Source organism: Oncorhynchus kisutch, linkage group LG14, assembly GCF_002021735.2.
Source record: "Oncorhynchus kisutch isolate 150728-3 linkage group LG14, Okis_V2, whole genome shotgun sequence".
NCBI lineage: Eukaryota > Metazoa > Chordata > Actinopteri > Salmoniformes > Salmonidae > Oncorhynchus > Oncorhynchus kisutch.
Genome location: NC_034187.2, coordinates 17,359,011 through 17,383,934, shown reverse-complemented (window position 1 = coordinate 17,383,934; position 24,924 = coordinate 17,359,011). Strand labels below are relative to the sequence as shown.

The following is a 24,924-nucleotide window of genomic DNA, read 5'->3' as shown; positions in this document are numbered from 1 at the left end:
CCAAAACTCTATGTCACAGATGACAGTATTATACCATCAGATGAGATACTTTAACAAGGCTTTCTCTCTGCAAGAGATGAGAGGACTCAGCTGAGATGACACCCTACAATATTTCATCAGGATATTATTGCTACCGTTCATCAGCTGTACACTCTTAGAAAAAAAAGGTGCTATCCAGAACAGTGGCAGTCGGTGCCATTTAAGATTAAGGGGGACAATTTTTATTTTCATTAGCATGGCCTTATGTCTATTACAGTATATTGGATGACTGTCATTCATATTCCATTCACCCAGCTCAATGTAACATCGATATTCAAAGAGTACCATCCCAGTGCTGGCTTGCCTTTAAGCAATGTTGGTCCTGGTCAGTCCCTAGATGGGAGACCAGATGCTGTTGGAACTGGTGTTGGAGGGCCAGTAGGAGGCACTCTTTCCTCTGGTCCCCCCAAAAAATATCACAATGCTCCAGGGCAGGTATTGGGGACATTGCCCTGTGTAGGGTGCCATCTTTTCAGATGGGACGTTAAACGGGTGTCCTCTGTGATCATGAAAGATCCCTATGGCACTTATCGTAAGAGTAGGGGTCATTCGTTTGTAGACTTCAGAGCAAAACACAACAGCTGTCTGTGACCAGGTGAAAAAACCTCTCCAAGCCAAACCTTTATAACATAACCACTACACACAGCATACATCGTTGTTAGCATATTAGCTAACGTCATAGTCAACATAGCTACTAGAACTAACGCATAGTAAACCCGCTACAATCACGCAGTACAGTGTACAGCAAGCAGTTTAGTAGTTACACCGGGGGCCCGAAAACTTACCTTGACTTGAAAGAGTTCCAGTGTTGGATAGCCTTAGCCAGCCAACATAAATAGCCTTCCTCTCTGCTTCAGCCGGGTGTTTGACTAGGCTAAGTTAGCTAAGTAAGTGAAAATGAAAGTTTAAAAAATTCAACAAAATATAGCTGTTTCTCTCTCTCTGCTGCTTCTCCTTAATTGTTTAAGACATTCATTTGTTCAAAACTATTCTACTATTGTCTTTCTCTCTCTTTGAGTCAACTACTAAACACATGTTATGCACTGCAGTGCTAGCTACCTGTAGCTTATGCTTTCAGTACTAGATTAATTCTCTGATTAATTCTCTGATCCTTTGATTGGATGGACATAATTACTTTGTAAGTCTATGGAAAAGTGTGACAACCATAAGCCTCCTAGGTTTTGAATTGAAATCAATGTACCCAGAGGAGGACGGAAAATAGCTGTCCTCCGGCTAAGCCATGGTGCTACCCCAGAGAGGGCTGTTGAGGCTACTGTAGACCTTTATTGCAAAACAGTGTGTTTTAAGCAGTTATTTGGTGACGTGAATATATTTAGTATAATTTTATCTAAAAAGGATAACTTTTTTAATGTTTCACTATATAAAAAAGTAGGATGGTCCTCCTCTTTCTCCTCAAATCCAGATGTTTGATTTTATTAGGGCAGGAACTTTCTATCTACAGTAATCGTTTGGAGCAAAATGACACTGTGCAAATGATGGTTGTTTGCCATGAAATAATTCCTGCAAAAAGAAAGGAGGAAGATGAGGAAGAGAGGAAGATGAGATGACACTCTAATTGGTGCAGAAGCTATTTGGCTGAGTCCCAGCTGAATCAATTGCTTTTCTGCTACTTTTCCCGAGTAATGGCTTGCAACTGTTATTCTTCAGATTTTATTAACGAGATACAGACAGGGAAGCATTGATTTGCTCCAGTAGCACACAGACAATAATCATGCTGGCACCTCTACTTGAAGTGATTTCAGAACAAACGCAGAACAAACACAGGACAATGATGTAGCTCAGCTCCCTGATGCAGTCAGTGGCCAAATCTTATTTTTCATCTCTTCCCCTCTCCTTCCCTCCTTCCCTTCCTTCTTCCCGCCTGCCGTGACTGTTACTCTCCCAGGACCACTCTAGCCGTGCTGCATCGCCCTGCAAATCAAATACAGTATGACAGGGAATATTGTAGGCATAATGGAGAATCGCAGGAGATTGTACCACTGTATACACACAAATAGCTATGGGCTTAATCGCCACTAACCTGAACCACAGGTTCAGAGTAATAGATCTAGTACTATGACTATAGTTAAACATAGAGATCATTAGGTAGTGTACTGGGCTGAGCTGGGCTTCAGATGTGGTCCACTCTCTCTCTCTCTCTCTCTCTCTCTCTCTCTCTCTCTCTCTCTCTCTCCCTTACCCTCGCATGCTCTCTCTCTCACTCTCTCTATGTCTCTTTCTACGAGTCTCTCTCGCTCTCTCTCTCTCTCTTGCTCTCTCTCTCTCTCTCTCTCTTGCTCTCTCTCTCTCTCTCTCTCTCCCTTTCTCTCGCTCGCCCTCTCTCTCTCACACACTCTCTCTCTCGCTCTCTCTCTTGCTCTCTCTCTCACTCTCTCTATGTCTCTTTCTTCGAGTCTCTCTCGCTCTCTCTCTCTTGCTCTCTCTCTCTCTCTCTCTCTCTCTCTCTTGCTCTCTCTCTCTCTCTCTCCCTTTCTCTCGCTCGCTCTCTCTCTCTCACACACACTCTCTCTCTCTCTCTCTCTCTCTCTCTCTCTCTCTCTGTCTCTCTCTCTCTGTCTCTCTCTGTCTCTCTCTGTCTCTACCTATCAGTGTGTACACACCAGTCAGCATTTTCCCCTGTTTGAAGTACCTCCTCATGGTAGTGATTTGGAAATACATGTGTGTAATGCTGTGCATATTGTGAAAGTACAAGAGTTGAGCTGTGGTCAAGACAGATTTATCCTCATTTGTCCCCTGGAATTCAATATGTATTTTCTGTACATTCTGCATAGTTAGATTTGCATATCAGACACTTTATAGATACTTGAATATTACTGGAAGTGACTATTTCAAGAGCTAGGCAGATAAAGCAAGAGAGCAAACAACCTCTTTGAACTGGGTTTTGTTTATGCCATGTGTACTGCTTCAATCACGTCTTAGATGTTGTGTTTTTAACTTTCAAAGGTTGGGCTTTCTTCTCCTCTGAGTTTTCTCTCCCTTCTTGACTAAGGAGAAGGAGGACTGAACTGAAGTCTCATTCTCCTATCTTTCTCTTTCCATCTCTTCTGTGGCTGCTGCTGTGGTGTGCGGTCTTGTTTGAATAATGGTTGTGCTAATTTCTCCCAGTCTAAGAAGAGAGTGTGGTTGGGCCTGAGTAAACAGCCTGATTGGCTGCTGGAGGCTGCTGAAGGTCAGAGTGACCGCAGGTGACACAACAGTGAATTACAATGACACTCATTGCTCAATCCATCATTTAACACAGAAGAGGGATATATCTCTCCTTTTTCATCCCTTCTTTAACAAAGGAATGAATGATTCTCAGTCCAGATTTGTTATGCATTCAGCAAAAATAATTGTATCTGCTCTACTTGTAATGTTGTAGTATTTAAATGATTATATCTGCTCTATTTGTAATGTTGTAGTATTTAAATGATTATATCTGCTCTATTTGTAATGTGGAAGTATTTAAATGATTGTATTTGATCTCTTTATTTTGTAAATATTTTTTTTACCCCTTTTTCTCCACAATTTTGTGGTATCCAATTGTTCGTTACAGTCTTGTCTCGTTGCTGCAACTCCCGTATGGACTTGGTCGAGGCGAAGGTCGAGAACCGTGCGTACTCCAAAACACAACCTAACCAAACCGCACTGCTTCTTGACACAATGCCCACTTAACCCGGAAGCCAGCCGCACCAATGTGTCAGAGGAAACACCTGGCGACCGTGTCAGCGTGCACTGCACCTGGCCCGCCACAGGAGTCACTAGTGCACGATGGGACAAGGACATCCCTGCCTGGCCAAACACTCCCATTACCCGGACGACGCTGGGCCAATTGTGCGCCTCCCCATGGGTCTGCCGGTCACAGCCGGCTGCGACAGAGCCTGGACTCAAACCCAGAATCTCTAGTTGCACAGCTAGTGCTGCGATGCATGACCTTAGTATCTGCTCTCTTTTACATGTATAAGTATGTAAATGATTGTATCTGCTCTCTTTTACATGCTGTAGTATTTCATGGGATTCATTTGCAAGGTTAAAAACAGACTTCCTAAGAAGAGACCATACTAGTGGAATATTTCCTAGTACATATCCTAGTATTTGTGACTTATGTCGGGCCTATTCTTAATGGTGACACATTGTAATGCTGGACGACGACAGGAGGATAAAATAGATCTCGATGTGTATTGCAGTGCCTTGCATTTCACAACAGACATTGGAATTGGAAACCACCTGACGTGACGTGTTCTCTATAAGTGCAGTCTATAGTGTATTATTTTAGCACAGAATATGTGACGTGTTCTCTATAAGTGCAGTCTATAGTGTATTATTTTAGCACAGAATATGTGACGTGTTCTCTATAAGTGCAGTCTATAGTGTATTATTTTAGCCCAGAATATGTGACATGTTCTCTATAAGTGCAGTCTATAGTGTATTATTTTAGCACAGAATATGTGACGTGAACAGTCTTGAGGTCTTGAAGTGCCGCCACGAGTATTTCTGTTTGCAGATTCAAGTCAGACACTGAAGTTTGTCAGCACTTGCACCGTCTGATCCGCTGAATCCTGATGCCTGGGTTTCAGACAGCTGCACAAGGCAGCGCCCACACAACTGCGGGAACACTGGGTTATCTATCAGTCTACCTCCCAGTCACAGCAGCAGTCACAGTGTCTCTGTGCATACTGGAAGTGGCACCTCTCACCACAGGTGAGCTAAAACATTTAGGAAGAGAAGAGAGAGACTTTGCTTAAAGGTATCACCCTTTAACCCTCTACTGCTGCGCCACCCACTCAGTCTAACTGACTGACATCCTTATGATAAGAACACGTGAGAAATGATGTCACCACGATGCCTTTGTCTTCTAAATCAAATCAAATCAAATGTGTCACATACACATGGTTAGCAGATGTTAATGCGAGTGTTGCGAAATGCTTGTGCTTCCAGTTCCGACAATGCAGTAATAACCAACGAGTAATCTAACCTAACAATTCCACAACTACTACCTTATACACACAAGTGTAAAGGGATAAAGAATATGTACATAAAGATACATGAATGAGTGATGGTACAGAACGGCATAGGCAAGATGCAGTAGATGGTATCAAGTACAGTATATGATGAGTAATGTAGGGTATGTAAACATAAAAGTGGCATAGTTTAAAGTGGCTAGTGATACATGTATTACATAAAGATGGCAAGATGCAGTAGATGATATAGAGTACAGTATATACATATACATATGAGATGAGTAATGTAGGGTATGTAAACATTATATTAAGTGGCATAGTTTAAAGTGGCTAGTGATACATTTTGTCCATCAATTCCCATTATTAAAGTGAGCTGGAGTTGAGTCAGTATGTTGGCAGCAGCCACTCAATGTTAGTGGTGGCTGTTTAACAGTCTGATGGCCTTGAGATAGAAGCTGTTTTTCAGTCTCTCGTTCCCTGCTTTGATGCACCTGTACTGACCTCGCCTTCTGGATGATAGCGGGGTGAACAGGCAGTGGCTCGGGTGGTTGTTGTCCTTGATGATCTTTATGGCCTTCCTGTGACATCGGGTGGTGTAGGTGTCCTGGAGGGCAGGTAGTTTGCCCCCGGTGATGCGTTGTGCAGACCTCACTACCCTCTGGAGAGCCTTACGGTTGTGGGCGGAGCAGTTGCCGTACCAGGCGGTGATACAGCCCGACAGGATGCTCTCGATTGTGCATCTGTAGAAGTTTAAGAGTGCTTTTGGTGACAAGCCAAATTTCTTCAGCCTCCTGAGGTTGAAGAGGCGCTGCTGTGCCTTCTTCACGATGCTGTCTGTGTGGGTGGACCAATTCAGTTTGTCTGTGATGTGTATGCCAAGGAACTTAAAGCTTACTACCCTCTCCACTACTGTCCCATCAATGTGGATAGGGGGGTGTTCCCTCTGCTGTTTCCTGAAGTCCACAATCATCTCCTTAGTTTTGTTGACGTTGCGTGTGAGGTTATTTTCCTGACACCACACTCCGAGGGCCCTCACCTCCTTCCTGTAGGCCGTCTCGTCGTTGTTGGTAATCAAGACTATCACTGTAGTGTCGTCCGCAAAATTGATGATTGAGTTGGAGGCGTGCATGGCCTCACAGTCGTGGGTGAACAGGGAGTACAGGAGAGGGCTCAGAACGCACCCTTGTGGGGCCCCAGTGTTGAGGATCAGCGGGGTGGAGATGTTGTTACCTACCCTCACCACCTGGGGGCGGCCCGTCAGGACGTCCAGTACCCAGTTGCACAGGGCGGGGTCGAGACCCTTTGTACAATACGGTGTTTGGGTATGAGGTGTATCAATGGAAGCCTTCACTCATTGTATCTGTGTATGTGGTGCTGGGTAAATTATCCAAAGATGACCACTGAAGAGGGACTTTTGGGACATTGCTCTCCAAGACTCTTTTTTTCGTTGACTAGGTAGTGGGTGCTTTCTATTGTCATAGCTAAGGAGAGGAAAAGTACTGTATCTCTGGCAACCTCTGCCTTCCTCCTCAGCCCAGCGCTGGGTCCTGCAACCAAGCAGCGAGTATTTTTCAGTGCATGGAGCTGTGAATGACAGTGTTGTGTAGAGAAGGCACGGCCCTCTGTGTCTCCTATGCAAAGCATGGTGGTGTGCAGACTGTGCAGGTTTGATGTGGGCACTAGATTGTGGTTAATAATTCAGCCTCTAAGCTGTGAGCCTGGGAGGAGAACAGCTCAGGAACCAGAGGAGGGACAGACAGGGAAGTGTTCAGGACAGCCATCAGACAACTCTCTCAATACTGTTGGGATTGATTGAGGATGCAAAGAGTGAGTATCATTTCATCACCAACTAAATGTCTTCGAACATTTTAACATACCCAGTGGAGTCACAAAACATGTGATGTCAATCAGGATCTATGTGTATATTCCCTATACCCTGTAATGAAGGATCTATGTGTATATTCCCTATACCCTGTAATGAAGGATCTATGTGTATATTCCCTATACCCTGTAATGAAGGATCTATGTGTATATTCCCTATACCCTGTAATGAAGGATCTATGTGTATATTCCCTATACCCTGTAATGAAGGATCTATGTGTATATTCCCTATACCCTGTAATGAAGGATCTATGTGTATATTCCCTATACCCTGTAATGAAGGATCTATGTGTATATTCCCTATACCCTGTAATGAAGGATCTATGTGTATATTCCCTATACCCTGTAAGACCTTCTTTTGACCAGGGCTCATTTGAGAGGAAGTCCATGATCTCCTTTCTCTCTCTCTCTCTCTCTCTCTCTCTCTCTCTCTCTCTCTCTCTCTCTCTCTCTCTCTCTCTCTCAACAATTACACATTCCTGTATTATTTATCTGAACATTTCCTGAATACCATTCTAGTATCTGAGAGCCCATCCACTCCTCCCTTCTTCAGGGTTGATACACTCTGCGATGGTCTGTCAAGCACCACTAAGTGACACTCCTGCTGATGAAAGATAGTAAAGTTATACAGCATTCACTCACTTAAACAAAATGTCAGTGCAACCTTTGCCTAACAGTGGCTTGGTGAAGAGTATACTGGTGGTCACTATGTAGGAAGTCTAGAACATCTTCGTCCTGTCCTGTATGGTCTGTCCTGTGTGGTCTGTCCTGTGTGGTCTGCCCTGTGTTGTCTGTCCTGTGTTGTCTGTTCTGTGTTGTCTGTCCTGTATGGTCTATCCTGTATGGTCTGTCCTGTGTGGTCTGTCCTGTGTGGTCTGTCCTGTATGGTCTGTCCTGTATGGTCTGTCCTATATGGTCTGTCCTGTGTGGTCTGTCCTGTGTGGTCTGTCCTGTGTGGTCTGTCCTGTATGGTCTGTCCTGTGTGGTCTGTCCTGTGTGGTCTGTCCTGTATGGTCTGTCCTGTGTGGTCTGTCCTGTGTGGTCTATCCTGTGTGGTCTGTCCTGTATGATCTGTTCTGTATGGTCTGTCCTGCGTGGTCTGTCCTGTGTGGTCTGTCCTGTGTGGTCTGTCCTGTATGGTCTGTCCTGCGTGGTCTGTCCTGTGTGGTCTGTCCTGTATAGTCTGTCCTTTGTGGTCTGTCCTGTGTGGTCTGTCCTGTATGGTCTGTCCTGTATGGTCTGTCCTGTATGGTCTGTCCTGTGTGGTGTTGAGGATGGGGAAGTGTGTGTGTACTGTGTGTGTGTGTGTGTGTGTGTGTGTTGCTGGCTGGATGCAGTCCTGCCTGCTGGCTGGATGCCAGGACTCATGAGGTAGTGGTTAAATATTCAGTGAGACAGACAGCATGCAGGGCAGAGATTCCCTCTCTTTACACTGTGCATGAGTTACTGGCCTGGAGAAATGATACACTGGACATTCTAATGTGGAATTCTAAGTGTTCTAATTATAAATATAATGTTCTAATTCCATGTACATGGTCACAACATGCCCCCTGTTGAAGTCAATATATTTCTTAGACCAATTAAATGGACCAAAGTTTGAATGTTTTGAACTTGTCTTCCTCCATAGTATACTCAATTATAAATGATACATGTTGATGCAGTACATGGCTCAACAGTAGCCTAACCATAATATAGGTCCCCATAGTGTTATTCAATATTTTGATAAAGAAATGAGTTACATTTCATCAGGGGTCCGGAGGGCCGCACTGAACATGTGTTATATTTCCCTGCCGTCAAAATTAGCTAAAATAAAATGTGTTCGTCACATGCTTCGTAAACAACAGGTGTAGACTACCAGTGAAATACTTACTTAAGGGTCCTTCCTAACAATGCAGAGAGAAAGAAAATAGAGAAATAATTGAACATTAAAACACCTAATAATATAAGTAATAATAAATACATAATGAGTAACGATAACTTGACTATATAATATATACAAGGGGTACCAGTACCGAGACGATGTGTAGTGATAGGAGATCATTGAGGTAGATATGTACATATAACTAGGAATAAAGTGACAGATAGTTAACAGTAGCAGCAGTGTCTGTGATGAGTCCAAAAGGTTAGTGCAAAAAGGGGTCTTCTATCCATCGTTTTGGGGGATTTCCGATGCTCTCTGACTGTCCAGCTTTTAGAAACCAGAGTAAATAGTAGAGATATAAATGTATGTTCAATATCATTTCTACACAGTTCCCATTTGATTTTAGTCATTTCAATGTTGTTTTTTCCCAGAATTTTTTAAATAATTAAAATAATATTTTATTTATTTTTACTCAAAATGGTTTTGCGGGCCGGATCTGGCCCACAGGCCTTGAGTTTGACACATGCATTCATGAGAAGCTTTACAGTATGTGTGGCATTTCAGCTGTGCTAAAATAATAATCAAACTGTCTCCCCATTGGGAAAGCTGTTAGGGAAGGATGTTAACTCCCCTCCAACCAAATGAAGGGTTACCCACATGGTCACAGTCCATGGCCATCCTACATAAGATCTCTTCCCAGCACCATGCACCATGCAGGTACTACAGAGGTTTGGTCAGTTAACCAGTGGAAGGACCCAGGAAAACCATTATTATTGTAATGGACTGGCAGTACGGGGGAAGAATTTACCTGTAAATGTCACTCACCTCAGTCCTCCAGATGACATCGATAAAAAGCCTTTTAAATCAACTGGCCAGCCCCAAGCACCAAATCCTGGAGTCAATATAATAAACATGCCAAGCAGGCAGGGGAGGGCTGGGGTCTGAGGAGGGCTGGGGCTTCCTCTAAGGTGATGCGGTTTAACAGTGGGACATGCTCCCTCTTCCCGTTTGTGTGTGTGTGTGTGTGTGTGTGTGTGTGTGTGTGTGTGTGTGTGTGTGTGTACGTGGTATAGCAGTGGGTGACTGCTCCTCACGGGGTCTGACTACTCTTATTCATCAGCCACTTACCACTGCCAGGTTCCAGCAAATATATTTTAATCATCACCGCAGAACCCAATACTCCTCTACTCTACTCTGCCTGCATGGGTCTCAGTGCTCCTCAATTCATGTCTGGCAGCATGGGTCTCTGTGTTCCTCTATTCATGTCTGGCAGCATGGGTCTCTGTGTTCCTCTATTCATGTCGAGCAGCATGGGTCTCTGTGTTCCTCTATTCATGTCTGGCAGCATGGGTCTCTGTGTTCCTCTATTCATGTCTGGCAGCATGGGTCTCTGTGTTCCTCTATTCATGTCGAGCAGCATGGGTCTCTGTGTTCCTCTATTCATGTCTGGCAGCATGGGTCTCTGTGTTCCTCTATTCATGTCGAGCAGCATGGGTCTCTGTGTTCCTCTATTCATGTCTGGCAGCATGGGTCTCTGTGTTCCTCAATTAATGTCTGGCAGCATGGGTCTCTGTGCTCCTCTATTCATGTCTGGCAGCATGGGTCTCTGTGTTCCTCTATTCATGTCTGGCAGCATGGGTCTCTGTGTTCCTCTATTCATGTCGAGCAGCATGGGTCTCTGTGTTCCTCTATTCATGTCTGGCAGAATGGGTCTCTGTGCTCCTCTATTCATGTCTGGCAGAATGGGTCTCTGTGCTCCTCTATTCATGTCTGGCAGAATGGGTCTCTGTGCTCCTCTATTCATGTCTGGCAGAATGGGTCTCTGTACTCCTCTATTCATGTCTGGCAGAATGGGTCTCTGTGTTCCTCTATTCATGTCTGGCAGAATGGGTCTCTGTGTTCCTCTATTCATGTCTGGCAGAATGGGTCTCTGTGTTCCTCTATTCATGTCTGGCAGAATGGGTCTCTGTGCTCCTCTATTCATGTCTGGCAGAATGGGTCTCTGTGTTCCTCTATTCATGTCTGGCAGAATGGGTCTCTGTGTTCCTCTATTCATGTCTGGCAGAATGGGTCTCTGTGTTCCTCTATTCATGTCTGGCAGAATGGGTCTCTGTGCTCCTCTATTCATGTCTGGCAGAATGGGTCTCTGTGTTCCTCTATTCATGTCTGGCAGAATGGGTCTCTGTGCTCCTCTATTCATGTCTGGCAGAATGGGTCTCTGTGCTCCTCTATTCATGTCTGGCAGAATGGGTCTCTGTGCTCCTCTATTCATGTCTGGCAGAATGGGTCTCTGTGTTCCTCTATTCATGTCTGGCAGAATGGGTCTCTGTGCTCCTCTATTCATGTCTGGCAGAATGGGTCTCTGTGTTCCTCTATTCATGTCTGGCAGAATGGGTCTCTGTGTTCCTCTATTCATGTCTGGCAGAATGGGTCTCTGTGCTCCTCTATTCATGTCTGGCAGAATGGGTCTCTGTGCTCCTCTATTCATGTCTGGCAGAATGGGTCTCTGTGTTCCTCTATTCATGTCTGGCAGAATGGGTCTCTGTGCTCCTCTATTCATGTCTGGCAGAATGGGTCTCTGTGTCCCTCTATTCATGTCTGGCAGAATGGGTCTCTGTGCTCCTCTATTCATGTCTGGCAGAATGGGTCTCTGTGCTCCTCTATTCATGTCTGGCAGAATGGGTCTCTGTGCTCCTCTATTCATGTCTGGCAGAATGGGTCTCTGTGCTCCTCTATTCATGTCTGGCAGAATGGGTCTCTGTACTCCTCTATTCATGTCTGGCAGAATGGGTCTCTGTGTTCCTCTATTCATGTCTGGCAGAATGGGTCTCTGTGTTCCTCTATTCATGTCTGGCAGAATGGGTCTCTGTGTTCCTCTATTCATGTCTGGCAGAATGGGTCTCTGTGCTCCTCTATTCATGTCTGGCAGAATGGGTCTCTGTGTTCCTCTATTCATGTCTGGCAGAATGGGTCTCTGTGTTCCTCTATTCATGTCTGGCAGAATGGGTCTCTGTGTTCCTCTATTCATGTCTGGCAGAATGGGTCTCTGTGCTCCTCTATTCATGTCTGGCAGAATGGGTCTCTGTGTTCCTCTATTCATGTCTGGCAGAATGGGTCTCTGTGCTCCTCTATTCATGTCTGGCAGAATGGGTCTCTGTAGACAGGAAAATACTGTTGTCCTCCTGTCTTGTCAATTAATGACAGGTTTGAGGAAAGTGGTCCTCCACAGGGAGTTTGGTTGTTCTGTGCTTTATGTCTCTGTTCAAGGCTGAGGATGCAGACCTTGTTTGCTGTTTTTTTAAATTTAGTCTGTTTGTACAGCGCTGAACAATTGTGATTCAGCCCCTTGATTTGAGCCCCTGTTACCTCAGAGGGTGAGCAGAGCAGAGATGTACCTGTTAACACATTCAGAGAGCTGAAGACAGAGAGAAAGAGAGGGGGAGGAGAGGAGAGGAAGGGAAGGGAGAGAGGATGGGAGATGAAAGAAGAGGAGAGGACAGGGAGGAGAGAAGACGGGGGAGGGGGTAGAGGAAGTGAGAAGGGGAGAAGAGGGGGAGCCCCACCATCCACCCCCTGCAGATCTCATTCACACAGAGAAACAGAGGCATGCGGAGCTGAGCAGGATGAGGATCAGGCTGCTGTTTGGACAAAGAGTCATCATGGCTGGATAACAATCCTCCCAGTGATCTCTATATCTATCTAGCCACCCAATGAGCATCACAATAGTGGTATATCTCACTGCAGAAAAACCCTCTAGTGCCAGGATAGCTCTGTTTCTGACCATCCAGGCTTCCTACCCCCTGTACCAGCCCAGGAACATCAAGACAAACACCAAGCCCCAAACCACAAGCAGCTTTCCTGAAGCAGCAGAGTAAGACTACCTTGTACAAGTCTAGCCTGTATGGGAAATGTGGAGAATTGTGGATTTTCAACCTGCATGACGGAAGTTAAAAACATGTTGAGAAAACAACAATGGGGTCACAGGTGCTTGTGGTGCCAAAGTGGGAACAGAGAGGAAACAGTGTAAAAGTGACATGTTTTCAATCACATGGCTGGTTCGTAGGGAATCCTCTAAAGGCCACATTGGAGCATTTTATAGAGTAGAATGGGGCTGTTGGGAATTATTTTTCTCCAACGTGTGAAAAAAGTGTATAAATTCAACACAATGCCTGGTACAGTGTGTAATATAGTCAGTGTTGAAAAATGGGCCAAATCTCCCATTGCTGTCTGCAATTTACCTTTGTGGCCATGAAACAAAATCCATTGTGCTGCATTTTGTACCATTCAGGCCAGATAGGGTGTGTGCTTGTGATTGTGTGCGTGCGTACGTGTGTGTAGTTTCATTCAGTACACAGTGGTGGTGGTGGTGGGGGGGGGGGCTGATATTGTGGAACATATTGCACTGGCTGACATTACCCATACCCCCATACCTACAGGGAATCATTTGTACTAAATGACATGTGGCTTGCAAAAGGTGGTAAAGGGAAAGGCATCAATCTTGGGGGAGATAACTGGCTAGCGAGGGCTGTACAGTGCAAGCGACGCTCCCGGAGAGTGCTGCTTCCATTTTCTTAGCCCGTAAATGCTTCTCCCCTTCAGAGTGAGATCATTTCAGTAAAGGTTTCTGTTATTTAATAGGATGGTGTGAGGAGGTTCCTTAACAAATAAAAGCTATTTGCTGCAGATTCGGTGCACAGGGCATACAGCACATCACTGGGACTAGGAGTCCAGTAGCTTTTAATTGTGAGAAAGAGAGAGAGTTGAACCTGCATGTCTTTTCTAGTGTACTGAGTTGGAAGAAAGCAGATGTATACCAGACAACAGCAATGTAATACTGTGAAAGTATAGCCAGGTACAATTAATCTGTGCCTTGCAATACCTAAATATTCCTCTCCAAAATTACTCATCTTGATCAAAAATCAAAAATCTATGAATCAATGACTCATTTTATTTGGATGCGTTTGAAGCAAACCGATTATCCCTGAATCGTGTCCTAGACTCACCAAGTACCTGGCTTTAGTCATGCTCATCATGAGCACATACTTAATGGATCTTAATGGATCACTCTTTGTTGTTGAGAATATTCCTGCACAGCAGGAAATACAAGCTCGTAGTGTATTTGAGTTTTAAAAAGGCTTCTAAAGTTTGTCATTTACACTAACGAATAATGTATTAGGCCTCCCGAGTGGCTCAGCGGTCTAAGGCATTGCATCGCAGTGTTGTGGCATCACTATAGCCTGGGGTACAATCTGACCGGGAGTCCCTTAGAGCAACGCACAATTGGCCCAGTGTCATCTGGGTTAGGGGAGGGTTTGGCCGGGGGGGCTTTACTTGGCTCATCACGCTCTAGTGACTCCTTGTGGGGGACCCGGTGCCTGCAGGCTGACTTCGTCGTCAGTTGAACGGTGTTTCCTCTGACACATTGCTGCGGATGGCTTCTGGGTTAATCGAACAGGTGTTAAGAAGCACGGTTTGGTGGGTCATGTTTTGGAGTACGCATGACTCGACCTTCGCCTCTCCCGAGCCCGTTGGGGAGTTACAGTGATAAGACAAGGTCAGAATTGGAAAGAAAAAGGAGGCCCAAAAAAATACAAAATAATTATTATTATAATAATCCACATAATAATTGACATTTCCTGTTATTGCAGTATTATTTTCCTGCTGTAGCAAACTGGCTCAAATGTATGGTTCTACGTGACTAAATCAACCCACACACATCCCACACTATGTTTTCATGTAACTGTTGGTTGGAAATGATTGCATGCTTGCGTACATTACATTTTCTCTAGTAGTACAGTATCATTTAGAAAAAAGATCATTACTGAATACTGTGAAAAATGTGACAACCTTAAATTAGAACTGCATGTTCTATCTGCTTTAGATCAGTATGTGTAATATATGATCTTTGTGGTCTTTGAGGGGAGAGGATAGCGGGGCTCACCCCAGAACCATTTATACTGTGTATATATACAGTACATACATTATATACATATTTCCATATATGTACTGTGTATATAAGGCTGTGGTCCATACTGTTCTCTCCTTATAGGCTTTAAGAGATTTTCACGTTGTTTCTCCACAGCGACCCTTACTGGGAGAGGCCTGCTAATGCCAGCTCCTGTTCTGTCTCTAGGCCCAAGACACTCCACCTTGGAGGAGGGCAACAACATACCTCATCGCCATGGTAATCCCCCCTTACCTTCTCTGTCTTCCCTTCTTCCTTCTGGTCAGGGGCAGACCAGGCCACAGCTCAGATGCTGTACATACTGTTACTACTACCAGCTACCTCCCTCTCTGGTCTGGTTAGAGAGACAACATGGTTAAGGATGCCAGCTTGTGTAAAAATCAACTTAACTCCACTTTACTGGCTGGAGGAGTAGAGGAAATCAACCAAAACGGTGGCCTAGATGCACTTGGGTATCGCTATTATTATAAAGAAATGATATTAGCTTCTGTAGTTTTTGACATTTTATGGTGGATTTTGAACAGCATAGATTGGCATGTATAATTAGCAATCCCCCAGGAAGTTTTGTCGTAATGTTCTTTCTATCAGGAATCAAGGTAAGACCCAAATGCAGACTGTGTGAAGTAACAATGTTTATTGTAAGCACAGAGGCAGGCAAACGACAGGTCAAGGCAGGCAGGGGTCGATAATCCAGAGCAGAGGCCAAGGTACAGGACGGCAGGCAGGCTCAGAGACAGGCAGTGGTCAGGGGGGCGGGTACAGGGTCAGGACGGCAGGCAGGCTCAGAGACAGGCAGTGGTCAGGTTGGGCGGGTACAGGGTCAGGACGGCAGGCAGGCTCAGAGACAGGCAGTGGTCAGGTGGGCGGGTACAGGGTCAGGACGGCAGGCAGGCTCAGAGACAGGCAGTGGTCAGGTGGGCGGGTACAGGGTCAGGACGGCAGGCAGGCTCAGAGACAGGCAGTGGTCAGGTTGGGCGGGTACAGGGTCAGGACGGCAGGCAGGCTCAGAGACAGGCAGTGGTCAGGTTGGGCGGGTACTGGGTCAGGACGGCAGGCAGGCTCAGAGACAGGCAGTGGTCAGGTGGGCGGGTACAGGGTCAGGACGGCAGGCAGGCTCAGAGACAGGCAGTGGTCAGGGGGGCGGGTACAGGGTCAGGACGGGCAAAGGTCAAAACCAGGAGGACGAGAAAATGAGAGGAGGAAAAAGGAAAAACAGGAGCTGAGACAAAACGCTGGTAGGTTTGAACAAACAAGACGAACTGGCAACAGACAGACAGAAAACACAGGTATAAATACACAGGGGATAATGGAGAAGATGGGTGACATCTGGAGGGGGGTGGAGACAAGCACCAGGACAGGTGAAACAGATCAGGGCGTGACAATTTCTTATTTTACACAGGTGCTTTTTATGTCATTTAGATTTTTTATGTCATTTTGCTTTTATATTATTTCTGATATTGAGAAAATTGATCTAAGGGCAGTTAGCTATATTTTGTCTAGGTAACTACAGTTCAAATTAAGGTTCCCTCTCTTCATTTGCCATCCAAAGACAATACCGTGTGTAGACAGTAATACTCTTATTTGACCTGGCTTTATGGCTTGATAAATGATACACCTCTCAGGGGAACACTGATTGTCCCTTTATAAAACAGGGCAAACTGCTCTGTGTTGTCAAACTGGGGAAGATTAAAGGCTTCATAGTGGCTGACTAGTCAGTGCAATTGTGGGAAGTTGAGTTTTGACATATTCCTCTGAGACTACGTCTCTACGTCTTACAGCTTCAGAAGTCTTTTCAGTTCTCCCCTCTTTCAGATCCTTTGTAGTAAAAGACCTAGGCTTACACATTAGGAAATAAACATGGAGCATAATTCCTCTAGCTCTCTCTCCCTCCCTCCCTTCCTCCCTCTGATGTACAGCACAGGGGTGAGGGCAGGATTACTGTCGGCCTGAATAAAGGGGATTTATTGATGTAACACTTTGAGAAAAAAGCACTTCTTAATAGCTCATCACAGTCTGTGTGTATTATGAGGCTAGTCTCAGGCCTACACCCCCTTATGTGCTGCCTTACAAACAGGCAGACAGGCCTACACCCCCTTATGTGCTGCCTTACAAACAGGCAGACAGGCCTACACTCCCTTACGTGCTGCCTTACAAACAGGCAGACAGGCCTACACCCCCTTATGTGCTGCCTTACAAACAGACAGACAGGCCTACACCCCCTTATGTGCTGCCTTACAAACAGGCAGACAGGCCTACATCCCCTTACGTGCTGCCTTACAAACAGGCAGACAGGCCTACACCACCTTATGTGCTGCCTTACAAACATGCAGAACGGCCTATACCCCAGGACAGTACAGGCACTACATTCCTGTAGGCCTACACCCCAGGACAGCACACACACTACATTCCTGTAGGTCTACACCACAGGACAGTATACACAATACATTCCTGTAGGTCTACACCCCAGGACATTACACACACTACATTCCTGTAGGCCTACACCCCAGGACAGTACACACACTACATTCCTGTAGGCCTGTACCCCAGGACAGTACAGGCACTACATTCCTGTAGGCCTACACCCCAGGACAGCACACACACTACATTCCTGTAGGCCTACACACACATTTTGAGTAGGGCCCACATGACGGGAAGCAGAACCTGCAGCACATGTTCAGACTGTTTCTCTAGGTCATGGATACTGAGGTTCCAGATGAATACTAACACACCTTGGCTTTTGCTTTATACAGCTCCTCATGTTCTCTATCTGCTATTGAGAGTAGTCACTAGCAATACGGCTTCTTAGTCAGCCTAAGTAGCAGCCACATTCCAGCTGAGATGAAGAAAAACACTGTGTGTGTGTGTGTGTGTGTGTGTGTGTGTCTGTCTTTAAAGTTGTGTATACTATGCGGTAGGTAGCTAGGTTTAGATGGGTTTCTCTATGCTGATGAAGTTAGGCCCCATTCTGCCACCATGATTAGTTTAAACGGCGTCTGAACGTATGGGCCGGACAGTGTGTGTGAGTTGTAAGCGGTTTGCAGCTCAGGGTGAAATTGAGATAAATGGCTGTTGGTGAGAAGGATGGCCACCTGCGGGTTCCCCAGCACACCTGTCTCTTCTCATTTACCAAGCTCTCTGAGGTGAACTAGCAGTCCGCTCCACTCTCCCCTGATCCCCACCTCGCCCCTCTCCTCATATCTGACACACACACACACACACACACACACACACCCTTCCGCCCCTAGACAACAGCACACAGGGATTGAGCTATCTGCCTTGATGAGGTGCAGGAAGATAAGAATGAGTCCCTCATTTTCTGTCTCAGTACCTGTCACCGTTAATACACTTCAGTAAGGGCTGAGTGTCCATTAGCCCTTAGCTTAGCAGTAGATGTTGCTGTACATGGTAGTGTTGGTGCTGTCTACTTTATTCTCATTCATGGTAAATGGAATGGCATCAAACACTAGGAAACCATGTGTTTGATGTTTTTGATACCATTCCACCCATTCCGCTCCAGCCATTACCATGAGCCTGTCCTCCCCAATTAAGGTGCCACCACCCTCCTGTGATTTGTAGGTATAATATACCCTTTTTAATGATTTCTATTCAGAATGGTCCTTGGTCTCCAATTTTCTGTGTTTGCCTATTTTCACCTGACAGACAAGGGCCCCCAGTTTGATATAATGGACGACCACCTGACCTCCTCCATTGTGTTTAAAGCCACGTCTGTCCCCAGCTCTAGAAACCAACCTGATGTTGTACGAAGTAAATGAAGCTACCTATTGAAGAGAAAGAGAGAGACAGGCCTTAAGACTGGACTCGGATATACCGTGTGGCAGGTGGCCTGTTGAAATATCTTTCTAGGAGGGAGTGTATAAGTGGAATCTTAGCTAGAGCATATCAAGAGCCAATCCGTGTGTGTGTTTTTTAAAATGATGCCGTTTAGACACTCGTCTGTTGTCGGGGGTATGTCATAGGTCAGTCCTGAGAATAAAGGAGAGATATTTGAGTGTTAATAGGAATCACTACTATGGGTGTAGATTATGTTAGGAACCCAAGGCGGCAGTGGTGCTCTGAAAACAGTCCATTGTTGAAAATGCTATACAGAATGGTATTGTCATGTCACCAGCTTGACAACGCTAAGCAAGCTCTCAATTAATGGTTGGATTATTCTTTTTTTGTCATGCTTGTGTATTTGTTGTATGTACAGTGCCCTCCGTAATCATTGGGACAGGGATGGATTTTTTCTTCTTTTGGCTCTATACTCCAAATGTTTGGTTTTGAATTCAAACAAGGACGGTAAGGTTATTAAAGTTCAGACTGTCAGCTTTCATTTGAGGGTGTTTTCATCCATACTGGGTGAACCGTTTAGAAATTACAGGACTTTTTGTATATAGTCCCCCAATTTTAGGGGACCAAAATTATTGGGACAAATTCACATATGTGTAGTAAAAAGTTAAGTACTTAGTCCCATATTTGGTCCCATGTTCATAGCACGCAATGACGTGCAAATATCACATCATACCCCCCCAAAAAAGCTATCCTCCCATGTTATTGTAATGGTAAGAGGTTAGCGTATCTTGGAGGTATGATATTTGTGTGTCTAACTTTCTCACTCACCATTATTGATGATTCATTCAGGATTATCCATAATTATGGTAGAATCCACATTAAAGTGTTTAGAAACGTTATAATTTGTATTTGCATCCAACACATTTGCAGAGTCACAAGCATGATGTAATCATTGTGTGCTATGAATATGGTACCATACATTTTTTGCTACACTTTTTACTACTTTAATAGACATATAAGTGAAATACTTTTGGTCCCCTAAAATGGGAGGACTATGTACAAAATGTCTATACGGTTCACCCAATATGGATGAAAATACCCTCAAATAATTAAAGCTGACAGTCTGCACTTTAACCTCACAGTCATTGTTTGATTTCAAACAATAGAAAAAAAATCACTATCCATCACTGTCTCAATAAAGATGGAGGGCATTATAGTTAACACACCACTGAAAAGCACTTGGACAGAATGACAGACGAGAAGAACTCAAAACAACTAAAGAAAAAACAAACAAACGATACATAATGGACATTGTAGCTTAGTCACACCCTGAAGTGTGTCTAGATAGGCATGCTCAGGTTGGCCCTGTTGGCAGACAAAGCCAAGCAGCAAGAACAGCAGCTATATGGCACATTTTCAGGGGTATAGGGAGGCTCAAGGCAGGCAGGGTGTTCAACCATGTTTGTATTGATTTGGGATGACTATATGATGTTAGCTGTGTGTGTTGCCTCCCCAGTTCACCTTCCTACAAGTGTTTGGGATGGCTTTTTCCTCCTTCCTCTTCCTCTGTATTCCAAAGCGGTGATTTGAGCGTGCTCTGTCTGTCTGATGCCTTATGAACATTGCATGAGCTTACTCCTGGTATATGGTAGCTACTACATTATGGCTTTGTTGCATTTTCTTTTCCTTTGATGTGTTTTATTCTTTGTTTATTCTGACCTACTTTTCCCTCAGATTGTAAAGTTATATGAATTATTTAGCTGTTTCTCAGTATCCCCACCATTATTTCAACGGCTTTCATTTTTTCTTCCTCTTCTTCCACCTGTTTCTTTCTTTGTCTGCCAAAAATAACACAGCTAATGTGTTGTATAGGTTTCCTGAAATTGTAGTCTGAGGTACTTTCGACCTGGGTTCAAGTAGTATTTGTTTTCTTTTCAAATATTTTGAGTGTTTGCTTGAGTCTGTCTGGAGTGTACAGATGAGCGGCGTTGCACATTGTGGAACTATTCCATTGGTTTTATTGCACCAGACCAGCCCAATCAAGCACAGATAAAGTATTCTAAAAATGTTGATCTTACTTGAAATACAACTGCTATGTCCACCTGTTGTAATGGGGATTCTTTAACTGAGGTGTTTAACACAATCAACTGACTGGTTTTATGATTGGTTTGATTTTCACCTAGATTAACTAACCTACAGTACCCCATTTCAAGAGTACTGTAATTTTGCCTTGGGCAGAGCTACACTCTGCTCTGCCCCACATCAGCCTGTTATAGGCATTCAAAAGACTGCATGCACATCAACTACTTTTATATGAATTTACGTTAAGACTTGTGAATAAAAAGCCTAAATAATTAAGCATATTTGTTAGTAATTGTAGATGTTTCATTTAGAAAAATATATATTTCAAAGAAAAATATCCTGGGGTGTAAATTCTGTCATGCTAGTTCAAAGCAGCCTACCTACTGTAGCATAGCCCCCATGCTACACCATTAATTTACTTTCTTTGCAGAAGACGAGGGTAAAGTCAGCATTTTTTTTTATAAGATCAAAGTTAAATGAAGTTCATACAGGTCCATGTAATGTGTAATTTGGGACGGTCTTTGAATGTGGTGTTGCGGCTGTTCTAGACGTGGAATAGCTGTAATTACACAGCTGTTGCCGCGGTAGCGTGATTGACACACGTTTTTGGCAGAAACCATGTGCGCTATTCATGAGCTGCGTTTGGTAGCATTTCAGACATAATTAATTGATTCATATGCCTGTAAGGCTTTTCTAAAATAAGAATAAAATAAGCTTAAAAAGGCATAGGATGCCTGGATGTTGGGCATCAGAGCTGGTTCTTATAAACTTTCCCATGCGGTCATGGTGTTGGGGATTTTGACCGTAGTGGAAAGGTTTGGGGTTTCGTTTGTTCTTTTAAACTTGTTCCTGTCAAGTATCTATGTCCTAGAAACATACCAGTATCCAAAGGTGAGTCTGGTTGATAAAGGTCTACATAGGATCCAACATTCAGAAAAAGATAGTTCACCCTCTTTTCTCAATGAGCAATGTTTGTACATCACACACACACACACACACACACACACACACACACACACACACACACACACACACACACACACACACACACACTCACACACACACACACACACACACACACACACACACACACACACACACACACACACACACACACACACACACACACACACGTATTTGAAGTGCACTCCCCCACACACACACACCTGCACATCTATCATATAAAGTTGAAGTCGGAAGTTTACATACACCTCAGACAAATACATTTAAACTAAGATTTTCACAATTCCTGACATTTAATCAGAGTAAGAATTCCCTGTTTTAGGTCAGTTAGGATCACCACTTTATTTGAAGAATATGAAATGTCAGAATAATAGTAGAGAGAATGATTTCTTTCAGCTTTTATTTCTTTCATCACATTCCCAGTGGGTCAGAAGTTTATATACACTCAATTAGTATTTGGTAGCATTGCCTTTAAATTGTTTAACTTGGGTTAAACGTTTCGGGTAGCCTTCCACAAGCTTCCCACAATAAGTTGGGTGAATTTTGACCCATTCCTCCTGACAGAGCTGGTGTAACTGAGTCAGGATTGTAGGCCTCCTTGCACACACATTAGTTCTGCCCACACATTTCTATAGGATTGAGGTCAGGGCTTTGTGATGGCCACTCCAATACCTCGACTTTGTTGTCCTTAAGCCATTTTGCCACAACTTTGGAAGTATGCTTGGGGTCATTGTCCATTTGGAAGACCCATTTGCGACCAAGTTTTAACTTCCTGACTGATGTCTTGAGATGTTGCTTCAATATATCCACCTATTTTTCCTGCCTCATGATGCCATCTATTTTGGGAAGTGCACCGGTCCCTCCTGCAGCAAAGTACCCCCACAACATGATGCTGCCACCCCCGTGCTTCACGGTTGGGTTGGTGTTCTTCGGCTTGCAAGCATCCCCATTTTTCTTCCAAACATGACGATGGTCATTATAGCCAAACAGTTATAATTTTGTTTCATCAGACCAGAGGACATTTCTCCAAAAAGTACGATATTTGTCCCCATGTGCAGTTGCAAACCGTAGTCTGGCTTTTTTATGGCGGTTTTGGAGCAGTTGCTTCTTCCTTGCTGAGCAGCCTTTCAGGTTATGTCGATATAGGACTAGTTTTAATGTGGATATAGATACTTGTGCACCTGTTTTCTCCAGCATCTTCACAAGGTCCTTTGCTGTTGTTCTGGGATTGATTTGTACTTTTCGCACCAAAGTACGTTCATCTCTAGGAGACAGAACGCGCCTCCTTCCTGAGCGGTATGACGGCTGCGTGGTCCCATGGCGTTTATACTTGCGTACTATTGTTTGTACAGATGAACGTGGTACCTTCAGGCGTTTGGATGAACCAGACAAGGATGAACCAGACTTGTGGAGGTCTACAATTTTTTTTCTAAAGTCTTGGCTGATTTCTTTTGATTTTCCCATGATGTCAAGCAGAGGCATTGAGTTTGAAGGTAGGCCTTGAAATACATTCACAGGTACACCTCCAATTTACTCAAATTATGTCAAGTAGCCTATCAGAAGCTTCTAAAGCCATGACATCATTTTCTGGAATTTTCCAAGCTGTTTAAAGGCACAGTCAACTTAGTGTATGTAAACTTCTGACCCACTGGAATTGTGATACAGTGAATTATAAGTGAAATAATCTTGTTGGAAAAATTACTTGTCATGCACAAAGTAAATGTCCTAACCGACTTGCCAAAACCATAGTTTGTTAACAAGAAATTTGTGGAGTGGTTGAAAAACGAGTTTTAATGACTCCAACCTAAGTGTATGTAAACTTCCGACTTCAGCTGTAGCATCAGGGATAGTGTGTTATGTGTTGCTGCCAGCTCCGGACAGCTAGTCTCCATGCAGGTGGGTTCTGCTCATTGTACCATGACTAGACATGCCTTCTAGTGTTGCGTGGTGCCCTGTGAAACCTGGTTCTGGGTAATGGCCTTTCCAGCCACAAAGACCAAAGACAAAGTCAGTCAACAAACACGTGTAGCGTGTCTCTAAGCTCCTCTAGGTTTCTGATGCGCTCGCTTTGGAAATCCATCAAAGGATTTTGGAATAGAATAGCAGACTTTTGGGGGAAAGAAAGTATGCTTTCTTTCAGCTTGTTGCCAAGGTAGCTACTAGCGTCTGGGTCCGTGATAAGAGACTGATACGGTTGATCTGTCTTCTGTGACTTCTGTCCTATTCAGTCTTCAATATGATCAGAATCAAAGGAATGTTTGAACATTCTACGTTTTGCTCCGTGTTTTCACTCCTTGGCATTGTATATGCCAAACTTGATTTGAACACATTACGATCTGACAGTCATTGTTGTCAAACAGTCAATGTTGACGTACATGGCATGGCTTCAAGACATTAAGGAGATCCATTTTGACAGCTCTACATTGTAGTTTTATGGTAATACAGTTAGCATATCAAGTAGGACTAGATATAATGTTATATGGCAAAATGCATTTTAATATAATCAATATACGGTCTTCTGGGCACAGGCCTTCATATTAAAATATGCATAACATTTCTAAGTGCATCAGCTTTAAAGGGGGAAAAAGGAAAGTGTCATCCCAACCATGACAGAATAAATTGATGTCTATGAAATGCAGAAGGCAACCAGCTATGTCAAAACATGATTTCCATGCACTGGCTGTTTGCTTTGCTTTTGGCTTGACTGTTGGACTTGATGTAATTATATGTCAATCTCAGTAACCAAATCACTATGTAAATATGAGATCTGGACCATGTTAAGAGAAGAGGAGGGGAGGAGGGGCTAGTCAAATCAAAAAACAAAGGAGGCAGCACTGTTGACACAATTGACTACTTTGTGTTTTTGCAAGAATGCATGAAGCGTCTTAAATATTTTAGAACGTATCAATCTTGAGCATGCTGATGCAATGGATTCTCAGAAGTATCTTCCTTCCCTCCTTCCCTGGGTAACTTCTTGTTACCCAGTAAGCTTGGTTAGAACCAAATACTTTCCATCCAACCCTAGTCAACTCCAGCATACATATTTTGTACACAATTACAGTGTAGCACAGAAAGCCAGTCAATTAGGGATCCTATAGTGGTCAATCTTTAGTTCAGCTGGATGGGATGAATGATGTGTTCCACTGTACAGTATTAAAAACAGATTACCTAAACTTCTTTACTTTCTTTCTTTCAAGGCCTTAAAAACAGTACTGTCGCTATTGGATGAAAAGGAACGAGCAAACCTAGCTTGCTCCTCTGTACCTTCCATTTAACTCCGGGGAGAGGAGAGGGGATAGAGGAGAGGATAGATGGAGAGGAGAGGATAGAGGAGAGGTCTACATGCACTAATGCAGTTTACGTTAATTGAACCCTACCCC

The 24,924-nt window shown here is 44.1% G+C and overlaps 1 protein-coding gene across 1 annotated transcript in view; it reads left to right on the top strand.

Annotated features, from left to right (window-relative positions):
• LOC109904582 (neuronal PAS domain-containing protein 3) overlaps positions 1 to 24,924 on the top strand; it is a 332,747-nt gene that overhangs the window by 9,402 nt on the left and 298,421 nt on the right. The window contains exon 2 of the mRNA XM_031787943.1: positions 14,825 to 14,926. Within this exon, the coding sequence (XP_031643803.1) occupies positions 14,825 to 14,926 (102 nt within the window). The remainder of the gene's footprint in view (positions 1 to 14,824; positions 14,927 to 24,924) is intronic.